The 26,012-nt window shown below is 42.6% G+C and overlaps 1 protein-coding gene across 2 annotated transcripts in view; it reads left to right on the forward strand.

Annotated features, from left to right (window-relative positions):
* The window catches only part of Srgap1 (SLIT-ROBO Rho GTPase activating protein 1), a 230,301-nt gene that overhangs the window by 163,060 nt on the left and 41,229 nt on the right, over positions 1–26,012 (forward strand). For both annotated transcript variants that reach the window (XM_027392292.2, XM_027392293.2), the window contains exons 6-9: positions 383–511; positions 12,793–13,014; positions 15,610–15,711; positions 25,272–25,469. In XM_027392292.2, the coding sequence (XP_027248093.1) occupies positions 383–511; positions 12,793–13,014; positions 15,610–15,711; positions 25,272–25,469 (651 nt within the window). The remainder of the gene's footprint in view (positions 1–382; positions 512–12,792; positions 13,015–15,609; positions 15,712–25,271; positions 25,470–26,012) is intronic.

Here is a 26,012-nt window from a genome sequence, read left to right on the forward strand (position 1 = left end):
CATGGTGAATTACTATGAAAAGGCATGCATTTCCTCCCGTGGGGATGAAGGATGTTTAAGACACATAAAATTATGTCATAACAGCTGGACATCATTGCATGGTGAATGCCAAGTATTCAGGACAAATCTGGAATACTGGAATATTAACAAAGAGTTCAGTGAAAATGGGCCCAGAGCCCAAATGCATTGTTGTTATTCCCAGAGCTGGAGAACTTTAGTTTGTTATTTAAGTCGCACTGGAAATGTACGTTCCACAAAGTCCCTGGAGGATAGCTTTTATTCGTGGAATAAATTGCCGAGATTAATGAAAACCTGAGTGTGTTTCTGTCTTATTAAAACAACTTGGCCTTCCTTCCTGACCTTCCTTCTTCTTCATTACCAGAGACAAGCAAAATATTCAGAAAATAAGCTGAAGTCGATTAAAGCGCGGAACGAATATCTCCTGACACTCGAGGCAACCAATGCCTCCGTGTTCAAATATTATATTCATGATCTCTCGGACTTAATCGATGTAAGTACTCAAAGATTTGTGTACACCAGCTATCATTCGTTAATGAGAAAAAAAATACCATCATTTATTGGAATAATGCATTTTATGTAGTGCTCAGAAAAAATTAATTCCAACAAAGCCACAAAGGATACTTTGACAGGATCAGCTGGAAGATGCATAGGATGAAGCATAATTGCAAAGTAAAACTGATAACAGCAAATTGTTATCCTGGGGGACTCAGCCAGAAAGGATAGAATATGGTTTTCAACCATATCAACTCAAACTAACTTACAGGGTCTGGGGCTGTAGCTCAGGGGTAGAACGTTATCATAGCATGTGTGAAGCCCTGAGTTTGATCTCCAGCACTATAGAAAACAAAACTCTAAGAAGCCAGAACCCACACACAGTCCTTACTATCTGAAATTCAGTTTTTATTTATTTTTATTTTTATATGCATGAGTGGTTTTGCCTGCATGTATATTCGTGCAGCATGTGCCCTCAAAGGCTGAGCCAGTTTTGACATGAGAAAAACTGCACACATTGCAAGTACCAAACCCGCACTGAGCACTTCTTTTCTAGGTTGGTTTTGCATTATTATTTTGTCAGTGCTAGGGAACAAACCAAGGCCTCACAACTGGCTACAGCCCAGTCCCTTGAAATAGAAATTCATAAGTATATGCTTATATAAATAAATGTAAGTATACGTGCAATACATTCATATTTATAAACACATGCTAAGGTTTCCAGGGCCTTGCATGTGTTGTTTAAACACCCATGAGCTAAGTGCTTAAGTCATTGTGCTAAGTGCACAGTCCACAACTAATAGTGATATCTGGGACTAAAGAGCTGTACATAATCTCCCTCAAGCATTATTCTTGACACTGGGATTTTATCAGTGAATAAAACGAAGTCCTTATCATTGTGCTCTTTACGTATGTGTTGAGACAAACTATAAACTGATGTGCATATGTATATATGTGTGTGCTTGTCTGTGTGTGTGTGTGTGTCTGTGTGTACACATTTAAAATTAGTACTGATGGCACTGTAAATAAATATAGGATAGCCAGGCATAGTGGTACACACCTTTAGTCCCAGTACTAGGGAGGCAAAGGCAGGTGGATCTCTGTGAATTTGAGATCAGCTTTGTCTACATAAGTGAGTTCCAGGCCAGTCTGGGTGACACAGTAAGACCCTGTCTCAAATGAAGCAAGCAAAAAAAAAGTAAGATATTGCCATGAGTAATATCTTTTTTTTTTTTTTTTCTGGGAATGTCCTGATATTTGAGTGAAAAAGTAATAAGCTGAGAGCTGATAGCACCCAATCCAAGGGCAGAATCCCCACCCCCACCCACAGAAGCTCTGGCTGGGTGAAAGCTGCAGAGGCAGAAGCCTGTTCTGGAGGCAGATGTGCTCCTCTCTGCAAGCACAAGGTGCTCATGGGATGCCGAAAGTGGATGGTCTCGTTCGAGCAGAGTGAGTGAAAATGATGTGTTTGGAGGTGAGGGCAGCATGAGACTGACCACAGTCACTGAGTCAGTGCAAGGTCTGGACTCTCTGCTCATTGTGCTAAGAAGCCAGAAGGGTTTGAACAAAGCAATGACTTCACCCTGTGTGTGTTTTGAAGACTGTGGGAACTTCATGGGAAGAAGCCTGAAGGGCTTGGCTGTTTGGTCATCCCAGAGTGGTACTATTTGAAAGGATTAGAAGGACTAGGAGGTGTGGCCTTGTTGGAGGAAGTGTGTCACTGAGGATGGGCTCTGAGGTTTAAAAAAGCCCATGACAGTCCCAGGTTCTCTCCGTCAGCCTGCAGATCAGGATGCCATGATGACAATGGACTGACCCTCTGAGACTGTAAGCCAGCCTCCAGTGAAATGTTTTCTTGAAGAGTTGCCTTGGTCATGGTGTCTCTTCACAGCAATAGAACAGGTACTAAGACAGCTAGCTAGCCAACAAGCCCCAGGGGTCTTCCTCCCCAGTGCTGGGATTTCAGGCACACACTGCTGTATCTTGCCCTTTTCGTATGGGTGCTGAAGAACCAAACTCTAGTCTTCATGCTTGAGCAGCAGGCACTTTGCCTAATGGAGCCATCTCCCCAGACCCCAAACTCAGATGTTTTTAACCTCCAGATCTAATTGACTCTGCTCTAAATAGATAGCGGTTAAACGTGCCAAGTGATTTTCAATCTTCTCAAAAGTTAGACTTTTAAAGATCAACCTTAAATTAAAGAACGTGAGCGATTCCCAGAAGTCGTGACTTAAATATGGAGTTTTGAAAGAAATGACATGAAATTGGTTTGCTGTCAGAGTCTGCTAAAACTGAACACTCTAAGATGAAAGAGAATAATTTTTCTGGATTCACTTCTTTTAAGACAGTGTGAATGTGGACATTCTAAAATGGCTGCATACTTTGTAAGATCCCATTTTTTGCATATATCATAGTTATCCTAAAACCCATTAAGCTTGACCCTTCCTGGCGGAAAAGAAACAGCTTGATTATTATGCAAAGGTCCCTCTAATCCTTTATGCTGTGTGAGTTTATTTAACGATGTACATTATATTCTGCACTATCTGATATTCATGGGGAGACCTGCTATGTCTCCACTGAGAAGAAGTCATGACGGGGTCTTTAATTCACAGTTGAAATGACATGGAAGTCAGTAAATGCATCACAAAGTCAGAGACTTGAAGGGGGAGGCCTTTTTATAAAACAATCTTCAGTTTGCTCAACTCTTCTCACATCCACGTCTAACAATTTCCCTATGACAGATGGTCATAAGTAGGTCTCTTCATATGACAGAAAGTCAAGGATTTTCCATACAATATTTATTTAAATTATTTTATTAGTACAGGACCAGCACATGTAGAGTATAGAAAATTTAAAACGCTTTAAGTCGTGATGGAAGTACCGTGCTCATACACCTGAGGTTATCAATGATAGAACCCAGACTTGCTGTACCTCCTACACACACATGCACATGTGCACATGCATGCAAACACATGCTTGCACACACACACACACACACACACGCGCGCGCGCGTGCTAGACAAGAGTCTTTTGTTCCCCACTGCATTTGCCAAGCTCATTGGCCCCTGGGCTTCCAGAGATTCCCCTGTCTCTACATTTGACCACACCTAGCATTATGTGGGTCCTAGGAATCCAGGCTCAGGTCCTTAGACCTGAGCAACAAGTGCTTTTCTCACTGAGCATTCTTAGCCAAGAATGCAGTTTGGCAGGCCTGGAACTTGCTATAAAGACCAGGTTGGCCTTGAACTCACAGCGATCTGCCTGCCTCTGCCTCTGCCTCTGCCTCTGCCTCCAGAGTGCTGGGATTAAAGGCATGCACCACCATGCCTAGCTAAAGTACTCAACAGTAGGATTCCCTAATCTATAATCAAATCCACCGTTCTGTGAATTTAGAATTCTTAGAAATAACTGACTCTTTCCGGCAAATCCACACTTCTAAGATGCACCCAGAAAAACTAAGTCCTCAATGATACAATGCTATTGGTCCCTTGTCACCAAGGACATGCAGTTGTCATTCCTCCAATACAGTTCTATCTCCTAGCTTCTCCCTAGAAAGGTTGGGGCTCACTTGGAAGCTTGAAGGCTAAGCCTTCCTCGTGGAGTATTTCCAGGAGATAATCCCCTTCTCTAGCCAATTTTCTCCACACAGATATCTGTCACACATGCTTTCCTGGCCATTTATACAGAATGAGACTGAAATTAGATTGCAGCATAGAGCCCCCTCTGCCTTTAGTTATCATTTCTGAATAATCAGTTATGCTAAAGCTTTTAGCCTCATCTTTTTGTCTCCTGGGACCTACGCTTCATTAGAAAGCAACTTATTCAGAGTTCAGTCTCCTTAATTAGTTAGATTTTCACCCCCTCCCCCATACACGATGCTGTTGAGAGTTATCTGTGAAAGCCTACCAGAGAGAGACACTCTGTTTCCCCATTAGACATGAACTCTTATTACAAAGGTTATAGAGATTGTGTTCAGTGGGTTAGCATATCGTAGCAATCATATAGACTAATTTTGGTATAGTTTTTATCCATTGTGATTTTTTTTCATTGTTTCAGACAGGGTTTCTCCGTGTAACAGGCCTAGCTGTCCTGGCACTCACTCTGTAGACCAGGCTGGCCTCAGACTCACAGAGATTCACCTGCCTCTTCCTCCCAAGTGCTGGCATTAAAGGTGTGCACTATCACCTTGTGATACTTAAGGACTATTTAAAAACTGAAATGAGTTAGATATCTGAAGAAATGGGCATTAAAAGTTTCTTCCAATGTGTCACAGGCATAAGTACAATAATAATACCGAACAAGGTGGGACCATGGTGGATCCCATGGCGGGGACAAACAGGAACATGCCATCAGGTGTAACTTACATGGGAATGAAGTTTTATTGGGGAAGGGAAAGACGTGGGGGGGAGGGGCAGAGAGAAAAGAGAGACAGAGAGGGAGAAAGAGAGAGGAGACAGACAAGCAGAGATATGTCTGCCTCCTCAGAGAAATGGTGGAGAGAAAGAGCAGGAGTGGGAGGAGCCTGTCTCCTAAAAGGACCTTTGCACCTGCATATAGAGCCAGGGTGCTGCCTGCCATGCATTCAGGCATGGGCACTCTGCCAGGTCCCCGAGGACCAGGTATGGTCCTGTATTACAATAAGTCCCTGAAATAAGGACTTTTTTCTTCCTTCCTTCCTTCCTTTCTTTTTTTTTTCTTTCTTTCTTTCTTTTTCTAGTCCCCAGTGATGTCTTGACAATATCCCTCTGGCTCTCTCAATGACAAAATCCCCTGAAGGGTGACCTCAGTTCTCTGCCTTTTGCTCTTTTCCTCTCAGCTTAAGTACCATTTGGTGGCCTTAGATTTGTGTCATCAGCTCTGACCCTCCTCCTGGGCTTCACATAAGGGTACTGACTTTCCTGCTAGCTGCCATGCAGCTGTGTAGTCATTCTGAATATACTTAGCTCTCTAAACAACATTAGTTCCCAGACAACTTTCTTCTAATTTTTCATGCCCCGAGAGAGACTACCACTTTCCCCCAGGGAACACAGGCTGACACCCAGTCCCCTGATTCCTCCTATATAATGCATCAGCAGATCCCATAATCTCTTCCTCCTAAAGGTCCCAAACGCTCCATACCACTTATGACGGACGCCCTTTGACTCCTAGGTGGAGATCCCCATCACCTGACTGCATTGCTTCCAGTGCCTTCCAGAAATGTACCCCCAACAACCCACCCTCATGTCCTCCAAAGCTCTGCTCTCTTCCCAGACATCAGAGTACTAAAACTCAGAAACCAGACACAGTTGTCATATTTGAAATTCTGCAGAAGCCTCCTATATCCTTAGACTAGAAGCTAAATATTCACAATTATCCATTATGAATTGGCACCCACCTGTCCCCCATCCTGCCCCACCCAGTTACATCTGCATATTGCCTTCACTCACTATGCTTCAGCTATGCTCGCCCATCTGTTCCACAGACCCACGTGCACTTCCTTGCTTGGGGCCTTTGTGCTTTGTTCCAGAACTTTACAAGGTTGAGTCCATCTTCTTGAGCGTATTACACGTTCACACCCTAAAAGAAAGACCAGCAACCTTCCCCCAGATCCACGCTGATCCTCCGGCCCTTTATTTTCTCTAACATTTACCATCTGGCCTGCATTTATTTGAGCTTGCTGTGTCTGATCTCCTTTATCTCCACTTTATTTGCATTAGTTACAAAGTTGTTTTTTTCTTTTTGGGTTTTTTGGTTTTTTTGTGGTTTTTTTTTTTTCACCCTTGAGAAAATGAGCCTAGCAGACGGGAGATGCCTCAGGTACCAGGTGACTATGAAGCTGTTCGTTAGAGAGACCTACCTTGGTGCTGTCTCCTACATTGTATCCATTTCCATCACAGAGACGTACTGTTATGATCTTCTGATTGTTCAGGGGAAAACTCAAAACTTCCTTTTTATTAAGTGTTTGGCTACAGTTGGTAAAGTAGCAACATGAATTGGATTGTCAGCTTTCTGTGGGTACTGAGAAACCCTAGCATGAAAACGCTGGGCGGTGGTGGCACAAGCCTTTAATCCCAGCACTTGGGAGGCAGAGGCAGGCGGATCCCTGTGAGTACGAGACCAGCCTGGTCTACAAGAGCTAGTTCCAGGACAGGCTCCAAAGCCACAGAGAAACCCTGTCTCAAAAAATCAAAAAAAAAAAAAAAATTGAAAACGGGTGTATAAAATGTGCTTGGGGGAATTAAGATGATGGGCTTGGTCCCATGCGACACTTAATTCCTACCAAAAAAAAAAAAAATGGTTATGGTTTCTGGGTTAAAGTAATAAACAGAGAAGAAAAGAATGGAGGGCAAGGAGACAGCAATCTCGAAGTGGTCCACTCTCTTCACTTGACTCAATACAGGAGCACCGGACTCACCTCCTTCTAGTCCTTTGAAAGCCACTCATGGGCATATGAAAGCTGCTTTTTTTAGAATACTAGTGCCCTTGATTTGTCCTACTTTTCAAAAAGACTCAAAGTAAGGGATAGGAAAAGTCTTTGTCCAATGTCTATGGCAAAAGTACCTGTCACACCTGTGGTCAGCAGCTCTCTCGTGGGGGAGCCTCTGCCCACCCTAGGGTGTTGAATACTGCCTGCCCTTCATCTCTCTCTGCCCATCTCAGTGCTCACATTTAAGTCTATAGGGCATCTTAATAAAGTTAACTGTACTTCATCAGAAACAAAATCCAGATGCAGGGATCAGGAGAAAAAGACCACTCACATCTCTCAGTCAGAGACCAAACTACAGGAGTGAAGGAAGAGCCCTTCTGCAGTAACAGGGAACCCCCACTCCCTGCTCAGTTCCCATGGCTGCAGGAGTCACACGGGCTGGCACTTGGTGCTGACCTCTTTGTGCTCAAAGGACTGCCCTGCAGATGTCATTGGCTATGATTTGGGGAAACAGGACTATCCAACTTCTTGCCATTCTGGGCTCCTGGTGTCATGGAGCCTGTGCTAAGGGGGTGCAGAGAAGAAGGGAAAGGAGAATTTTTGAGAAGCTGGGGTCCGCTTAATGCCTGGTATGATATCATTGTGTGTAAGCTTTAGCTGGCTCTCAGTGTTTGGAGCAAAACAAAGTGATTGTTTTGGTCACTGTCCTTAGTGCTGGGAGGCATCTCATGTTTGGTCTGATACTGGTTACAACCCTTTGGGCAGAGGAAGTTAGCCTGCTTAGACTAGCACCTAGGAGCCTAGATCTTGACAGTTCTTAGGATTTTTTTTTTCTTTTAATGTACATTTTTGATTCCTGCAGTCTTTCCTCCCCTAATTTTAAGTTCATAATTTTAAGTATTCATCAAGAGTTCTTTCTTCATCTGCCCAAATAGCGGTGCTTTGTTTGAATGAAATAGTTTATTGGTTTCCTGTGTTTCCATCATTAAATGTGCTTGGGCTACCGTTCAAGCTCCACCTGCAGAACTCTTTCGTATTCATTAATAATTCATAAGCCCCACAGAATTACTTGAGACCTTCTTTAACCAAATATCTTGAGTCCTAACATATCCAATGTCATTTCGGCTTCTGGTTTAGAAAAAGGAGACTTCTGTGGCTAGGCTTGCTCTCAGGGGAAAAAGGAGACTTCTATGGCTAGGCTTGCTCTCTGGGGACCTTGAGGAGCTTTTCTTTCCTGTTTCTTATTTTTTCTAAGTTCAAGATGCTTGAGAAACCTACAATTTGGAAATACTACATAATGTAACAAAGTCAAGACAATGAGGTGACTTTACAAACTGATGAGCACCCTGGGGGTCAGAGAAGACAGCTGCCCGTCAAAAGCCACCTGAACACAGGAGGGCAAGACTGGAAGTGCCTGTGCGGCCATGAGATGAGTGACTGAGCCATATGTCTACTCCTTTAGCTCATTAGGAAGACATGGTGAAGCCAGGTCAAACACTGATAGAATCCACGTGGTATTCTAGGAATAGAAAACACACCCAGGCTTTAGTCATTTCGTGGAGTGAAGTGTTCAAGTTGGGGAATAAAGGAAACTTAGTCGGTACTCTTCAAAACATCCAGTCATTTGGGGTTAGAATTCTCTCGGCCTCTTTCCCCTTTTCCCTTCTTTCTTTCTTTCTTTTTTTTTTTTTTTGCCTCTCTTCCTTCCATCTCCTTTCCCTCCCCCCTTCCCTCCCTTCCCCTTTTCCTTCTGCCATCCATCCTTCCCCTTTCAGGTTGTAAAGAACACTGGTTGTGTAAGGAATAAAAGGCCATTCTCCATTGCTTCTTTCTGCTTTGGCTTTTTTATTAACTCTCCCACCCAGATCAATACTTAGAAAATAGAGCAGCAGGTCTTCTTGTTTCCTTACAATCACTTAGAAGAACCTGTCTTCTTTTTGAATAGTAGACTGTTTTTAAGCACTAATACCTATTAAAGAAATGAGGTCCGTTTCCTTTACAAATCCGTGTCTTTATAAAATAAGATGTTATTGAAAGATAGAATGAATTTTTCTATCCCTTTGATGTATGCAAAGCTATAGGGAGCCATTATGGATTGGGAGAAGCAAGAGGAATAAAAGAAGTCTTTGTTCATTGGAGACTAGAATTTCCAAATTAACCAAAATGAGTCATTCTCTGTATTTGGGTGCAGCTGATTTCACTGGAGATAAATGGTGGCAAGCCAATTGCTGCACTCACAATGGTATTGTTTGTAGTTGTGACATCATAACTGCTTTCTGATTTTGTAAATCAAATCATATTATCAAATTCTCTTGTCAGTTTGGGGAAACAGCACCCCCCAAAGGGCAGGGTCACAAGAGAACTTGTCGCTGGAGTGCTCTGTGGGAGTGTCTCCTGTGTTTTAATCATTCAACTATGCATCCTTCCTAAACTGCAGATTCCAAATTAATAGGTCAGGGGCGGGACCAGATATTCTGCATTTTTAAAGGGTTTCTAAGTATTTTTATATGTGATTTGGTATGGATGTGTGTGGGAGCACAGGCCATAGCAAGCATGTGTAGTCTAGAGACTAGCCTGTGGGAGTCGGTTCTATCCTCCACCATGTGTGGGTCCTGGGGCTTAAACTCAGATCCTTGGGTTTGCCAGCAAGCACCCACACCTGCTGAGCCAGATCCCAAGCCCAGTGTTCTGCATTCTTTTCTTTCTTTCTTTTTTTTTTTTTTTTTTTTTGTTATTTTTGTTTTGTTGTTTTGTTTTGTTTTCGAGACAGAGTTTCTCTTTATACCCTTGGCTGTCCTGGAACTCGCTCTGTAGATCAGGGTGGCCCGGAATTCACAGATATCCACCTGCCTCTGCCTCCTGAACGCTGGGACTAAGGGCATTTGTATGCCACCACCACTCAGCATTTCTAGCAAGCCCCCCTGTGAAGCTATTGTAGCCGATGACTTCTTGAGTAGCAGGATTTCCAAAGAACTTTGTTTTAAAGACCCTATTTTAATAATTTGGAAATCGAAAGTGGAGGAACACAATTTGGGTTGCAGTCCTGGGGAAACACACCTGGGGTCTTGGGCGTGCTTAGCCAGCCAAGCCTCCGGCCTGGCATTTTGGTGTTTCTAAGTGAATGTAATTCAATATGTCCCTTTTTGCAAAGGCTGTTTGATGCATCATAGCCTGGAGGACCTGCTCTGTGCCAGGGCTGCATCCCATATGCCCCGTCTCCTCCCGTCTTAGCAGCCAACCAATGAACAGCTTCAGTCCCATTTCCTTGAGAATGAAAGTGTTTCACTGTATCCCAGCTTTAATGTGCCTGGAGCCTAGTGCAGTCCCTGGCACCTGGCCGATTCATTTGAACTGAATCAAGCTGAGTTGATTGACTTCATTAGAGCAATATGGAGATGACCTGGTTTTGTCTATTTAAAATGATGTTTCTTCTTTAAGGAATTTATCTCTTTTTTTTTTTTTTTTGTGCAACAAATTCTGTTGTCAGTAATTGCTGGCTCATTTCCAGGCTTACATACTTTTTTAAATCATATTTGCTTAAAATGTGTGAAGGTTGAACAAAGATACAGAGTAAAGGTAGTAAAGACTCGGGGCAGGGTGGAGGGACCTCAGAGCTCTTTCCTTAAAAACTACCTTTATTTTTTAACTATGTGTCTGTGTCAGTGTGGAGTGTCGGTGTGTGTGCTCATTGGGGCCAGGGGCATGGAATTCCAGGAGGTTGTGAACCACCCTGGTAGATGCCGGGATTTGAACCCCAATCCTCTGCAAGAGCACTAGGTGCAGCTAACTACTGAACCACCTATCCAGCCCTCTCAAAGGTCTTTAATTCCTACGAATATGAAACAAATCCTGTCTATACTAAGAGGACTTTAGCAGCCATCCCTATTTAAGAATTTTATGCTGGGAGTTAAAGAGGAGGCATTTCTGAATGTTTTGACAGACTCAAGCCTGTTCCCCTCTACAATTCTGATTAGTCGCAAGTCATCAATAAAATATGCAAATCTGGAATCCCACTTAGCCTATTTGTCTCCTAGAAGGATTTGAATAAATTGCTGTATCAGTCACAGCATTGAGTGAATGAAACTTGGATACTATACTTCATTGTTTCCTTCCGCTGTTGGGCTCTGCCATTGCATTTTTGAAAGCTTTATTATGTATAATTCACATACCACTCCACTCACGCACGAAGTCTACTGTTGGCATGTGGTACATTCAGAGAGCTGGGTACCCGTCACCACAACCAATTTTAGATTTTTTATTACCCCTAAAAAAATAATTCCGCGACCCTCAGCATTCGCCCCTCCCATTCTTCCGTCCTCCAGCATGAGACAGCCACGATGTATCTTCTGTCTCTAGGAGTGTCTGTTCTTTTGCAATATATAAATGGATTCATTCAATGCATAGTTCTTTGTGACTAGCTTCTTTTACATGGCATCATATTTTAAAAGTTCCTCCATGTTGTAACATGGTTTCAAATTTTGTTCCCTTTTATTTTTTATTTTTTTGATTTTGTTCTTCCTTTAGCTGAATACTATTCCAGTGTATGGCTATGTGATAATTTATTATCTGTTCTTTGATTGGTAGGCATTTACATTGTTTAAAGTTGTTATGATTAAAGCTGCTGTAAATATCCAGGTGCAAGTTATTTTTAGTTTTCTTACATCTGTACCTAGGGGAAAAATGCTGAGTTGTGAGCATGCGTGTATGCATGCAACGTGTGTGTGTGTGTGTGTGTGTGTGTGTGTGTGTGTGTGTGTGTGTTATATGCTTGTAGAAGCCACAGGGAGACGTTACCTGTCACTCTCCATCCACTTCCTTTGAGCCAAAGTGTCTACTGAACCCAGAGCTAGCTGGCCCTAGCAAGTGCTCTGTCTCCACACAGTCACAGCTGGAGGGTTACAGGCATACACAGCCACTCTAGTTTCCACATGTGCTAGGGTGTGAAGTTGGATCCTTCTGCTTGTGCAGCCAAGTGCTGCCACCCACTGAGCCACCTGCCCAGCCCGGAGTCTTAGAATAACAGTGTGTTTAACCTTATGAGAAACTGTTTACAAAGTGACTCTACCACTTTACACTCCCGCCAACAGTGTGTTAGGGTTCCGATTTATCCACATCCTTCCCAGCACTCACTGTCATCTATCATTCTGAATGTCCATGCTGATGTGTGTGAGCTAGTTTCTCTGCCTTTGTTTGTTTGTTTGTTTGTTTGTTGTTTGTGAAGGTGTATCTATTTTTATGTGTATGGGTGGTTTTGCCCTTATGTGTGTCTGTGCACCGTGTGTATGCAGTACTCACAGAAGCCAGAAGAGGGCCTCAGATTCCCTGGGACTGGAGTTAACAAATGATTGTGAGCCACGTGTGTGCTGTTTATTAATTCCAGATCCTTTGCAAGAGCAACCAGTGCTCATAACTGCCAAGTCAGGGCCAGCCTTTCCAAGTTGTCTTTTTCTCTGTTTCTCAGATTACCAGTGGTCTCCAGCATCTTTTGATACCCTTGTGGACCCTCTATGTATCATCTTCTCTGGTCTCTATTCAGAGACACTGCCTTTCTTCTACTTGGACAATTTGAATTATTGAGTTGTGGGAGTTCTTTATATATTTAGACTCACGTTCCTTTACAAACATTTTTCTCATTCTGGTCAGTCCTTCCAGGTTTTATTATAGTGTCTTTTAAATCATGAAAGATATAAATGTTGATGGGATCCAAATTGATTTGTCTTTGGTTGGTCATGTGCTTTTCGATGTCACATCCAAGAAAACTGTGACTAATCCAATGTCATGATCGTCTGAGTCTTATGCTCATAGGTCACACATTTGGGTCTTTAATCAGTTTTGAATTAACATTTATATCTGTGTTCTTATATATTCTCAAGTGCTGTGATCTTGGCTACCACGCCAGTCTGAACAGAGCCCTCAGAACGTATCTCTCAGCAGAGTACAACCTTGAAACCTCCCGACATGAAGGCTTAGACATTATTGAAAATGCCGTTGACAATTTAGAGCCAAGGAGTGACAAGCAGAGATTTATGGAGATGTACCCTGCTGCCTTCTGTCCACCAATGAAGTTTGAATTTCAGTCTCATATGGGTGATGAGGTCAGTAACTGATTGTTTGTTTGTTTGTTTGTTTGTTTTAAGGGTCAGTTGTCTCTTCATATGTTATTTATTATGTCTCATAGTCTTCTTTTGGGACAGCACCTCATACAGACCAGGATGAACTCAGACTCACTCTGTACAGCCTTGGCTAGCCCTGAACTCCTGATCCTCCATCTTCCAACTGCTGAGGTTGTAGTGTAAGCTACTGTACTCAGCTGCCTTGAGTGCTTCTTAAGATTTAGTAGGGTGTGTGTGTATGTGTGTGCATGCACATGTATGTGTAATGTGCACCTGAGGGCAATGCCCACAGAGGTGAGAGGGCATTAGATCCCCCGGAGCTGAAGTCCCAGGTAGATGTGGGGGCTGGGAACTGAACATGGGTCCTCTGCTAGAGTGGTTATACACTCTTAATCACTGAGCCATCGCTCCAGCTCCTGCCATGTATTCTTTATATGAATTTATGTTTCTATCCTGTTTTACCAAAAAACAAAGAGAGAGAAAAGAAAAGAAAAACATTTTAATTAATCATAAATTATATCTACATATGTATGTTATCTTTGAACAGAGGAAACCAGGGGGAAATTTTACAAAGCATGTTACTGGTACATAGATAGGTAGATACATAAGTAGGCAGATTGTTTGCTTATATATAGACAACTGATATATTATAGATACATGGAAAGGTATAAATATGTCTATACCTACTGTGTTTCTAATCAGTTTTATTTTTATTTAATAAATTATTTGATGAGAAATGATGAGTCCAGATCAAACATCTTTAATCTCAAAATACAAAAGAGATGCTACAAATCTGCTCAAAAGTTTCAGATTTGGAACATTTTGCACTTAGGATTTTGCATTAGGGACGCTCAACTGGTAAATCTTCCCGAATCTGCAGACCTCTGAAATCAGCATTTCCGACAGGTGCAATTCCTAAACAAACATGAGATTTTCATTTGTTTTGAAGACTGTAATGTGCCTTGACCTCCCTAGTGCTGAGATTACAGGTCTGTGCCAACACACCCAGTATCACACAAACATGTTAACAAGCTGAGTGTTTATCCCACCCTTCACCATCTTTCCAAAATCAGATGGCTACTGTTTTTGTTTTCCATGGTGGATATACTAAGCCTGGAATGGTAACAGTCACAGACCTGCCTTCACTCAGCCTGCAGAATTTCCTTACTGTTATGTGAATGAGGTGGGTCTGCCCCTATCTTTTGGCCATCTCTGCTAGGGAGCAGTAACTTGTAATGTTGGTTTGGTTGCCCCATGAGAATGAACCTTCCTCAGCAAGGGCTGTTTCTGTGGCAGGGAGGATAAAAAGGAAGGATTCATTTATTTCATGTGCAATTTTAATGATTTGACCAAATCACTGAAATCTTGCCCAAAATATCTCCTTCCAACACCTAAGATAATTTGCCTTATAACGTCTGTGGTGAGTCATGTGATTTAACCAGTCCTGGCTAGCAGCCATGATTGAAAGATAATTTGAAAATAAGGCTCTTTTTTTGAATGTTCTATATCTGTATACATTGTATCATTTCGTTCTCACAGTGAGTCATGTGATTTAACAGATACTGGCTAGTAGGCATGATTAAAACAAACTTTTTTAAAAATAAGGCACTTTTGTGAATATTCTGTATTCATCTACATTGTATCATTTCATCCCAGAATTAGGGAATCTCATTGTCGCCTTCTAGCTGAGCAGGAAACTGAAGTCGCACAGCTTGCCACAGGTAGAAGGCGGAGCTGGCATGCAGCCACAGCTGCCTGGCTGCAGAGCTCACACCCTAGCCGGCAAGCCCTGTGATACCCTCCACCTTTCCTTCTGACTGTGCAGTCCATGCACCCTGGACCATCTTTTACCCTCCATCCTCTGCCCAGTGGTCATTAGGATTCCAAAAGTCAGGCCCATGCTCTCCGTCTCAGGCCCTACTGCTCACAGACAGAGCAGAGCTGCCTGCAGCTGTTGCCTTTGCTGAGAGGGCCAGGCCACAGCTGCATTCTGTACTCACTGTAAGGTAGCTGCTGAAAGTGAAGACGTAGCCAGGCAGGGTGGCACATGCCTGTCCCAGCACCCAGGAAGCAGAAATGGGAAGATTTTAAGTTTAAGGCCAACCTGGGCTACATAGTAAGACCTATCTCAAAGTAACGTTCCAACTGGAACAACTGGAATCAAGAGAGTTGACATGAATCCTGTATGTGACATTTAAGTATGAGACCCATGAGCTCCATGGGCAATGATCCCCAGAACCCAGACAAAAAGTGAGGCCTGGCAGACTTGCAACCCCATGGTTTAGGGTGAGAACAGAGTGAGTGGACAAAGACAGAGAGATCCCAGGGACTTCCCAGCCAGCCACTCCGTCTAGTTGACATGATACGCTCTATGTTCAGTGAGAGACCATCTCAAAATACTCAGGAAAGCAATAGATGAAGACACCCCAAAGTTGACCGATGGCTTCTGAGTACACACAAACAGGCGAGCACATCCATGCGTAGACTCGGATTCACACCCAAACCCAATAACTAATACTCTTGCTTCTGAGGTTGTGGCGGTACCTGTTATAACTGCACTTTCTGCTTCTGCATCAGGTGTGTCAGGTCAGCGCCCAGCAGCCAGTCCAGGCAGAGCTCATGCTCCGGAACCAACAGCTGCAGTCCAGGCTGGCCACACTCAAGATCGAGAATGAGGAGGTGAGTATGCTCCCTGGGAGGAGGTGAGCATACCTCCTGGTCCACTGGGATCTGAACTCATTCACCGCTAATCTGGAAGACATTCTCACATGGCTTCAGCATCACTGTCATTCAGAAGGCAATCATGCCCTTCACTATCAGGTTTCCTACAAGACTCTTCACAGAGAATAAAGGCAAGGGTTCTGCGTACCTCTGTAAATGAATACTTTATCAGAGTTGACTTCCTGTACGTGTAAGCATAGTTTGTCTCCTCAAACTATAGTTCATATTGAAAATAGCTTCCTGAATTATCTAATTCATTGCATATGTCCAAAAATACAGTCATATGTAAAATTCAAGTTAATTTTATCCTGTCTTCTAAAATTAGAAATCCCCCTACCCCCTGCTTATGCCTTTCCATAGTTTCTGAATTTTTGGCATTGGTTATAAAATTAGTGCAAAAAAATTCACATTGGAAATAGTGTTTGAAGTAGGGTAGAAAATGATTATCTGCTGACATATTTAAACTATAGACTATAAAATGTGAATTATCAATATATAGTGAGAGCGGGAAAACAATTACATAATTCAGATGCTTGTTTTTGCCATTGACTGTATCAGACTTATGCTCTCCTAATATAAAAGTAGGAAGCACTGATGTTTTTTTTTATTATTCAAGTCTCAAAGATAGGAACCCAAAATTGATCTGTATTTGCAACAGCCTGTCACTTTATTGGGTTTGTGATATATGGGTATTGTTAGGGTTTAGGTTCCAAAACTCCATGGTCCTACTGCCTGCCATCTTAACCTATGCCAGCATCCTTATCCAATGATAGAAGATTATCTCTTCAATGGCTGTGCTTAAGTCTGGTCCAAGCATTACATCTAGGAAATGGAATTCTCTAACTGGCCAGACTCGATGCTGTCCTGTGATTGACAGCCCAGATAGAACTTATGAAGAAACAGATAACTTGCAGAGTATAGAATATGGAATATAAAGAACAAACTCAGACAAAAAAAGCAAATCACTGGAGCAGGGGATGTAATTCACTGGCGTAGTGTTTTGGTTGCACATCAATCTCCAGTGTCAGACAGATGACGTATGGTGACTCAAGACAGTAATCCCAGCACTCAGGAGGTGGAGGCAAGAGGATCAGAAGTTCAAGGTCATCCTGGGGCTACCTTAGACTCTGTGTGAAAAAAGGTAAAACATAGAAAATAAGGAGCTGGACAGTTAGTTAAGTGGTTACAGAATGTTTGTGCTGTCGTGAGAACCAGAGTTCAGATCCAAGAACCCACATGGCAGGGGCAGGGGACTCACAAATGCCAGTAGTGCCAGCTCCAGAGTCCAACACCTTCTTCTGGCACCTCCATGGGCACCAGCACACACCCCTGCATATACACTCACATAGATAGATAGATAGATAGATAGATAGATAGATAGATAGATAGATAGATGATAGAATCTAGATAAATGATAGATAGATGATATAGATAGATATTGGTAGATAGATATTGGTAGATAGATGATAGAATAAAAAGTTAAAATTTGGTAAAAAATTATTTTTTATTTATTTTATCACTTATCACTGCCTGGAACTCCAGGGGATCCAGTGGCCTGTTGTGGGTTCCCTAGTTATATACATATACACAAAACATACATACATATGGGCACAGACATGCATAAAAAAAATGTATCTCTATACCATTGTTAATTTGATCAAAACCTACTGTTAATTATTTTGTTTTGTTTGGGTTTATTTTATTTTTTATTTTTTGCTTCCACTCTTACTAAGGAAAACAAACAAGCCCTTAATCAAGATGCAACTTGAGTTATTTCTATGTAAAGCAGAAGTTCTGAACCTATGGTTCGAGATCCCACTGGGGTCAAATGACCCTTTCATTGGGGCCGCCTAAGACCATGTGACAACACAGATATTTACACTATGATTCATAACAGTAAAAAAAAATTATAGTCATGAAGTAGCAATGAAAATAATGTTATGGTTGGGGTCAGCACAACATGAGGAACTGTATTGATGGGTCCCAGCATTAGGAAGGTTGAGAACCCCTGGTGTAAGGTTAGCAACAAATGAGCTTTTACAAAGGATGTCATTATTCTCCTTGAAGTCTTGATTTAGAGCTACAGTTTTGGCTAGGAATCATGAAATACTCACTGGTCTACTGAAAAGTGCTGCCTTTTAGAGCATCTACAGTTTATGTCTAGTGACTTTCAGTGTTTTTTTTTTATTTTTTTTTGTTTGTTTTCTTCATATCTTCTGACTATTTCACATGGAAAATACTCTCTAAACTGGAAAATGCCATGTTATACACAAGGTCAAAGCTGGCAGGCTACAGATTTGTTTTATTTGGCTTTGAAGTTTTTAGTTGTTTAAAAAAAAAAAATCAGTCAGGCAGTGGTGGTGCATGCCTTTAATCACAACACCCAGGAGGCAGAGGCAGGCAAGTCTCTGAGTTCAAGACCATCCTGGTCTACAGAGTGAATTGTAAGACAACCAAGACTACAGAAAGAACCAGGGAATGTGGTCCTGAGTAAAGCAGGTTTTCTCCAAGACAACTTGAAGGCAGGGGCTGTGTTCTGAGAGCCCCTGAGCAACTACGTTGTCGCCAACCTTGGGTTAAGCTCTATCACTGCTGAAAATGAATTTTTATTTTATTTTTTTAAGATTTATTTATCACATAAAGTGTTCTGCCTGCATGTGTGCCTGCAGGCCAGAAGAAGGCACCAGATCTCATTACAGATGGCTGTGAGCCACCATGTGGGTGCTGGGAATTGAACTCAAGAACTCTGGAAGAGCAGGCAGCACTCTTGACCCCTGAGCCATCTCTCTAGCCCCAAGAATGAATTTAAAAACTAATAATAATCCAGAAATCCCAGTGTTTATAAATACAACCTCAGATGCTGGCAGACACAGGACTGGCATGACCCCCCTCTGCAGTGGTTCTGGAGCAACCACCACCCCGTCAACAGAAACCACAGAGAGCAACAAAGGTGGCATGTTCTTCAGCTCTGTGATATCTCATCCCGCTCAGACAGGGTCACTAGTGTCTGCACCACTGTTAAGGGATGCAGAGAAGGGCAGGCCAGGCAGGATGCTGCCTCTGCCCTTGCCGTCTGGGGCCTGCACTGACATAGTTCCCATAGCCTATTCTGTGTGTGTGTGCATGCACACATGTGTGACCCCTTTTAAATGGTTTTAAATCCATCTGAAATGATACAGTGGTGTAATAGAAATACAATGTTAGTGAAGTATCTGTATGGGGAGGTCACGTTGGCAAAGAGCTGAGTCAATCCTGATGGGTGTGGAGGTCTTCATCTAAATGTGATACCATCAGAGTACAGGGTATGTTCCAGTGTGGGTGGTGTCTCCATCCCCGAGGCATATGTTGAAGTGTTAATGTCCATGTTCAATGGCTCAGAATATGACCTTATTTAAAGATTTTTAAAGAGGTCGTCGAATTTAAAGGCTGATCATTGGAGTGGGACCTAATCAAATGTGGCCAATGTCCTTGTAAAAAGGTAGAATTGGAGTCCAGAGACACAAAGAGAAGGTGGCATTTTATGAGCCAACAAGAATGCCCTGGGACAGATCCTTTCCTCCCAAGCCTGAGAGGAGCCCTAGCCTGGAGACCCACATTTGACCTTGGACCTCCAGCGTCCGTGACCAGGAGAAGATTTGTTTCTGATGGTTACAACACTGGGGTGACAGTTTGCCCGAGCAAGCTAATAGGGTGTATTTGGAGACCGAGACTAGCAAAGTGACTTTGAGGTTCTCTCCAGAGACTGTCCTGAGGACAAGACAACCAAGAACCAGTACATAGATCTTACAGAAGGGATTTGTGATGGCTCAGAGTAAGAGTGTTTGCTGTGCACGGATGGAGACCTGAGTCCGAATGTCCAGCTCCCATATATGAAGGCAGAGTACAGTAACACAGGACGGGTGGAGACAAAAGGATCCTAGGCGTTCATTTACTGCCTAGCCTCCACAAGAGAGTCAGCTTCTGGGTCAGCAAAGACGAGTTCCAAGGCAGTAAAGAAGATAGCAATACAGGAAAACAGCCAGCATCCTCTTCTGGCCCTCCTATATTGACATATGGACAAACACACCCCAGTAGTACAAGACACTCTCTCTCTCTCTCTCTCTCTCTCTCTCTCTCTCTCTCTCTCTCTCTCTCTCTCTCTCTCTCTCTCTCAAGATGATGATGATAATCATGTTTCTAATCCCACGACAGTTACCTCTCCCCCATTACTCATTTTAATCCACAGGCTTGAGGATAAAACAAGTTGTGTTTTTCATGTGTTATTGTCAATTATTTGGCATTTGCTTCTACCGAACCCACCCATGTTTCCCTGCTGCCAAAGAGGAGTCAGTACAAGCACTGTGTTAGCTGTGGTATATTTATTTCGGTGTATCCCCTCTGCGACTTATTATGGCTGACATGTTATTCTTCCCAGAGAGCATCCCACGGGATGAGACAGAGTCCCAGCCATAGTGTCTGGTGGCTCTGTCACTCCCTTATTCTCCCTGGCAACTCCAAATTTAACTGTGACACCACTGTTTCTATGGAGGGAATTGTCACACAGAAGGAAAACAGTTGATTTTGGTTCTTCACAGGCATGTGATCTGTTTGGGTATGTTTGGTAACACTTCTACCCTGGAACATGGAACATGGGTAGTGAGATGTTGTTTTATAACTATCTTATTATCTAAATAAGCATACTTTAATTAACAAATTCCAACCCATTGACCAGTCATTTAGGACAAACTACAGGCATGGATTTTAATTTTCATCCATGGCGATTTTTGTTTGTTTAGATTTGGGTCAGGCCTTCTTGGGAGGTTTGGGGGAGTTTCCCCGTCTTCTTGTTTTTCGACCGTTGGCATTTGGAAATTGCTCTTTTGTCATTGCTTTCATGTAATCGTCCTTGTCTTTTAAGCAGAAACATATCAAAGCTCTTTGTATCTCTTTCACTTTCCACCCTGCTGGCGTCTTAACGTTTCTGTGTGGCCTTTGAAGTTGTGCTTCACCTTACACTGCTATTTCTGGGGGTAAAAAAAATTCCACTTAAGACAGTTCCTTAAAAAAAAAAAAAAAAAGAAAGAAATGAACCCTCTCCTTCTGTTGCTTAAATGTTTTTCAAATGTGTCCTAGCAGTTTCATTCCAGGTGTTTCTTCCCAGCTCGACAATCATGACCTCTCTAAGTTAAGGTCTCCTGTCTCATTTTTTTTCCTTTCTGTCTTTTCCTTTTATTGTTCATCAGCCCCAAGATATTTTAGAAGCTGGAATCTGAGCCCTCACTCAGCAGCTCCCCATTGCCCTTCCACTGGGTGTGCTATGCTAGGGACTTGATTAGCATGTCATTCTGAAACCTATGTTCTCTCCCAACCAATATGAAACTGCCTGTTGTGGCTCCAAGTGGCCAGGCTTGCTCTCTTCCATCTTCTGCCTTGAGTCCTAGTACCCCCAACACATGACTCAGAATTCAGCCTCCCATGGTGCCTGCCCTGACTCCCTTGAGACCAGCTCAAACTCTCACATGTCTTGGTAAAATATCAGGAGTTTCCATGAATAAAGAGAGGGTACCGTTTATCTAATAGTGTTTCAGTGAAGTAACAGACTTTCCATTTCCTACTGTGAAATGGATTTGTGATAGATATGTATGTATAAAACTCGGGGAGCTATGAAACCATATCTACCTTCAGTAATCATTGCTTTATTTATGCATAGATGTCTTAAATCACATAAATAAAAAGTATGTTTTAATTTAGACATATGATTTCTTTCTCATCCCTCCCAGTTTAATGAAGGCCCCTCACAGGTCCAGCTATTGTGTTTGTCACTGTCAGAGCTGTATTTTTAGTTCTCATGTGCATTCTTTCACATCTGTTTAAGACATAGACTTTTGAAGCGTGTGCATCATACCTGTTGGAGAAATGTTTCCACAAATAATGAGAACACATTGGCCCGACATAAGGTAGTGAGTCTTCTAACCCTCATAGGTATAGGTATATGGTCATTACCTTTGATGCTGCTGCCTGTTGTAATGGTTTTTTTTTTTAAACAAGTGTTCAAATATGTTTTTTTCCACAGAAATATCTATTCTTCATGGGGTGCATAATCCAGGAGCAAGAAAATCTATTACATTCTCTGCATCGTTTTTTTGAGACAGGGTCTCTCTGTACAGCCCTGGCTGTCCTGGAACTAGTTCTGTAGATCAGGCTGGGCTTGAACCCACAGAGATCTACCTGCCTCTGCCTCCTAGGTGCTAGAACTAAAGGTGTGCCACCATGCATTCTCTGGGTCTTTTTAAGAGGTCCCATAGCATGCTCAATTTCAGTATTCTCTGTGTGTGTGTGTGTGTGTGTGTGTGTGTGTGTGTGTGTGTGTGTGTGTGTGTGCCATGACACATTCGTGGAGGTCACAGGACAGCTGACAGTAGTCAATTGACTCCTTCAACCTAGTAGGTTCCAAGGATCAAATTCATTCATTGGATATGGTGGCAAACACCTTTACCCACTGAGCTTCAATAGCCTTGGGTTTTATTGTTGTTTTATGTAATTTAAAAGATTTCCACTACTATTAGTATATTTCCCTGGTGCAAGAAGGGACTTTGAGAGCCCATCCCATATGAAGGGTTACACTCTGGCCCTGGACACATGGGGAAGGGCCCAGGATCAGCATAGGAAGACTTGGTGGACTTTGCTGAGCTCCCGTTGAGGGCCCTACCCTGCCTGGGGAGTAGTGGGTGGATGGGGTTGGGGGGTGGGCTGGGGGTGGGGGAGAAAGTTTGGGGGTGAGGGGAGGGAGAGGGAGAAGGGACTTGAAATAAGCTTGTTCCCTAACTAGAACTAATAAAATAAAATAAAATTAAAAAAAAAAAAAAAAGATTTCCACTACTTACAATGATGGTGTGGATCACTCAACTGATTCTTGTGTTCATGTTCCATTGTCCAGGACAAAGTACATGGCTAAGCATGAAGCCCATGACACAAGAGCCAGCCTCCCAAAAGGACAAGTGACCAGTACTTTAAGTAGTAATAAAATCTAGCAATTCTAAGCTACTGATGACCTGTAAGCTTGGAAAAACAGATTTTGTTTTTGGAGGCTGATGAAATTACTTTACACCTTAATTAACTCTATACAGATGTCTAACAAGGGCCAACAAAATGGCTCAGAGAGTAGGGGAACTTGTCACCACCCTAAAGACCTAAGTTTGGTCTCTGGAACAGGAATAAAAGAACTAACTCCCAGAGGTTGTCCCCTGACATCCCCATGCATACTGTGACATGGGTGTTCCTACACACATAACACAATAAATAAATAAATGAATAAATAAATAAATAAATAAATGTAAGGGACATTAAATTTTTTTACATGTGTAAGAAAGATAACTAGGTACATGAAGTGATTTGGAAAAGTCATTAGTGATAGCTGGAAGAAATAATAAATACCAGAGACAGACCACAAAAACTACCAGAAACATGCTTGCTGCAGGAGAACTGCTTACTGAATTCAAGGAGATTAAAAGCAAGGTTACATTTCAGCAGAGAAAATGAACAGTGAGGTAAGAGATCGGGAGAGCTAAGAATGACAGGAAAGCCACTCCCTAGTGGTAGGTGGTTTGTAGGTTAGACACAGCCAAAGAGTCAATTGCCAAAAGGGACAAATCATGGGGAAAATCTTCAAAATACTCCCTGTAAAAGTAAAAGAATAGAAAAGGAGAGAAGAGCAGAAAGAAAAGAAAAGGATTATGAGGCAAAGAGAAGACTGGAGTGTGCTGTTGTGACTGGACTCTTGGAATGAAAATTGCAGAAACAGAGGCCGTAGCTGAAAAGATAAGAAGAAAAGCCAGAACTTAAACAGATCACACAGGCAGATCTGTGCTTATATGGGACTAAGTCTGACAACCCAGGTTTCTCCCTGGGACACGCACAGAAAGAGAGAAAGGACTCTCTCAAGTTGTCGGATGTCCTCCACACTCTCACTGTAAAACATGTGCATCCACACACACATACATGAAACACATATAGATATTATGTATCCGTGCCTAGACATACCGTTGTCAAACTATAGAACCCAAGGGTGAATAGAAAGTTTGAAAAGGAGATGGAGAGAAAAAAGATTCATTCAAAGCAATGACAGACTAAAGGTAAGATTTTTACTCAGAAGGAACATGGAAGCCACAAAAAAGTGGACACATTCCATATACTGAAGAATAACTATCTAGCAGAAAAGTATCTTTCATAAGTGAAGAGACATAAAATATTTCAAGTGTATGAAATAGACTCAACTGAAAATAACTCCCAACGATTACTTTTAATATATAAGCAACAACAATCAAAGAACCTATTAAATACATGGATAAATCCACAAAGTTGTCAGGTGACCTCCGTTCAAATGCTGTGGCACGTGTACACACTCACACACACAATAAAATATAAAAATAAGACCAGAAGCCATATTCATCTAGACAGTAATGAAACGGAAGCCAAGAATGGGAAAATAATTAGAACCATGAGTGTCGAGCGAGGCTCAGAGCCCAGTACAGCATTGATTGACAGGTTTCAGTGAAGCATTCCCACAGGAGAGATGCAGGGTACCTTTCACATTCGATATGATCGAGCTCATACAGCAGAGAGATACTTACAGATACAGCATGAGACCACTGCATACCAGCACAGTGGCTTAAATAGACTGGCAGTGCCAACTGTGGATGAGGATGTGGAGTAACAGGAATTTTCCACCAGGCTGGCGGGAATGTAAATAGCATCATTTTGGAGAGGAATGTGGCATTGTCCATACAAAGCAATTCTGTCCACGTATGTGTGGCCCAACTAAATTGTGTTCATCGCACTGTAATTCATAAAGGACCCAAACTAAAAGCTGGTCATCAATCAGTCACAGGGGTGAATTATGATTTGTGCTGGCAATAAATACCAAGTAGTGAAATACTGTATTCACGAGAAATGAATCTCACTGACATTGAGCAAAAGAAATCCAAATATAAAGATATATTCTATACTGTTCTGTTTCTATAAAATACCACCAAAATATTAGAGAGCCAGATAGTGGAGGGTTGGATATGTGGCTTCATAGTAGTATGCTTGCTTCCAATAAGGGAGAGAGAGGGGGAGAGGGAGGGAGGGGGGAGCAACCAGGAGGGAAGTTAGATACATTGAGAGGAAGAAAAATGGGGATTTTATTTCAAGGACAGTGGAGGTGTTCATAAAGTACACATTTGGTCTGAGAGGTATATACATAGGTGTGTTCACTTGGAGATTAATCATCAGGCTATATACTTAAGGTCTGTGTATTTTTTTTCTGTTTGTGCATTTGTTTTAATTTAAAAGGTAATAGTAAACAAAAATGAAATTGGGAGTCTCCAATGTTCTGTAAGATTGGGCACAGATTGGTAATCTGAGGTTCAGTTAACCTGTCTCTCTTTCCCCACCCACCACACTCTGCAGTAACCTCTCCCTGAGGGACAGATTCTCTGTGGGAAGTATAAGGTTCACAGAACAATATGCTAATGAGAGGAATGTTTTTCTATTTCCAGGTCAAGAAAACGACTGAAGCCACCCTCCAGACAATCCAAGATATGGTCACTATTGAGGACTATGATGTGTCCGAGTGCTTCCAGCACAGCCGCTCCACTGAGTCTGTGAAGTCCACTGTGTCTGAAACCTACCTGAGTAAGCCCAGCATCGCCAAGAGACGGGCTAACCAGCAAGAAACAGAGCACTTCTACTTCATGGTGCGCCCCACCCCACCCCATCCCAACTCCCCAGCCTCTCTTGACAGAGCCCAGGGCTGCACTTGCCCAAGGCACCTCTGTCATGATACCAGAGTCTCCTGGAGGCCTTGATTTAAAGATATGGTCACCTGAGCACCCTCAAAGTCCAGACTACCCAGACTGAGCCAGACTGGGTAGACATTAGGAGTTGGGATTTCTCTAAAACAGAATGGGGTCGTTGAGTGGATGAGAGGATGTCTTACTTGGTTGTTCCTCCATCATGTTACATCGAGACAGGTTTTCTCTTAACCTGTAGCCAACTGGCCAATGAGCACCTGGAATCTTCCTGTCCCCACCCCCACCCTAGTGCCCAGGTTACTGATACACACTGCCTGCCATACCCAGTGCCGGAGATCTGAGCTCAGGTCTTCCTGCCTCCACAGCCATCACCATCATTTCTTCCACGTTCACATGGGTACATGTCGGGGAGGGGGTGCTAAAATGCAGCCCATTTCAACAGGTTTGGGGAGGAAGAACCCAGAGTCTGCATCTCCAATAGCTCTC

Source organism: Cricetulus griseus (genome assembly GCF_003668045.3).
Source record: "Cricetulus griseus strain 17A/GY chromosome 1 unlocalized genomic scaffold, alternate assembly CriGri-PICRH-1.0 chr1_0, whole genome shotgun sequence".
NCBI classification, from domain to species: domain Eukaryota; kingdom Metazoa; phylum Chordata; class Mammalia; order Rodentia; family Cricetidae; genus Cricetulus; species Cricetulus griseus.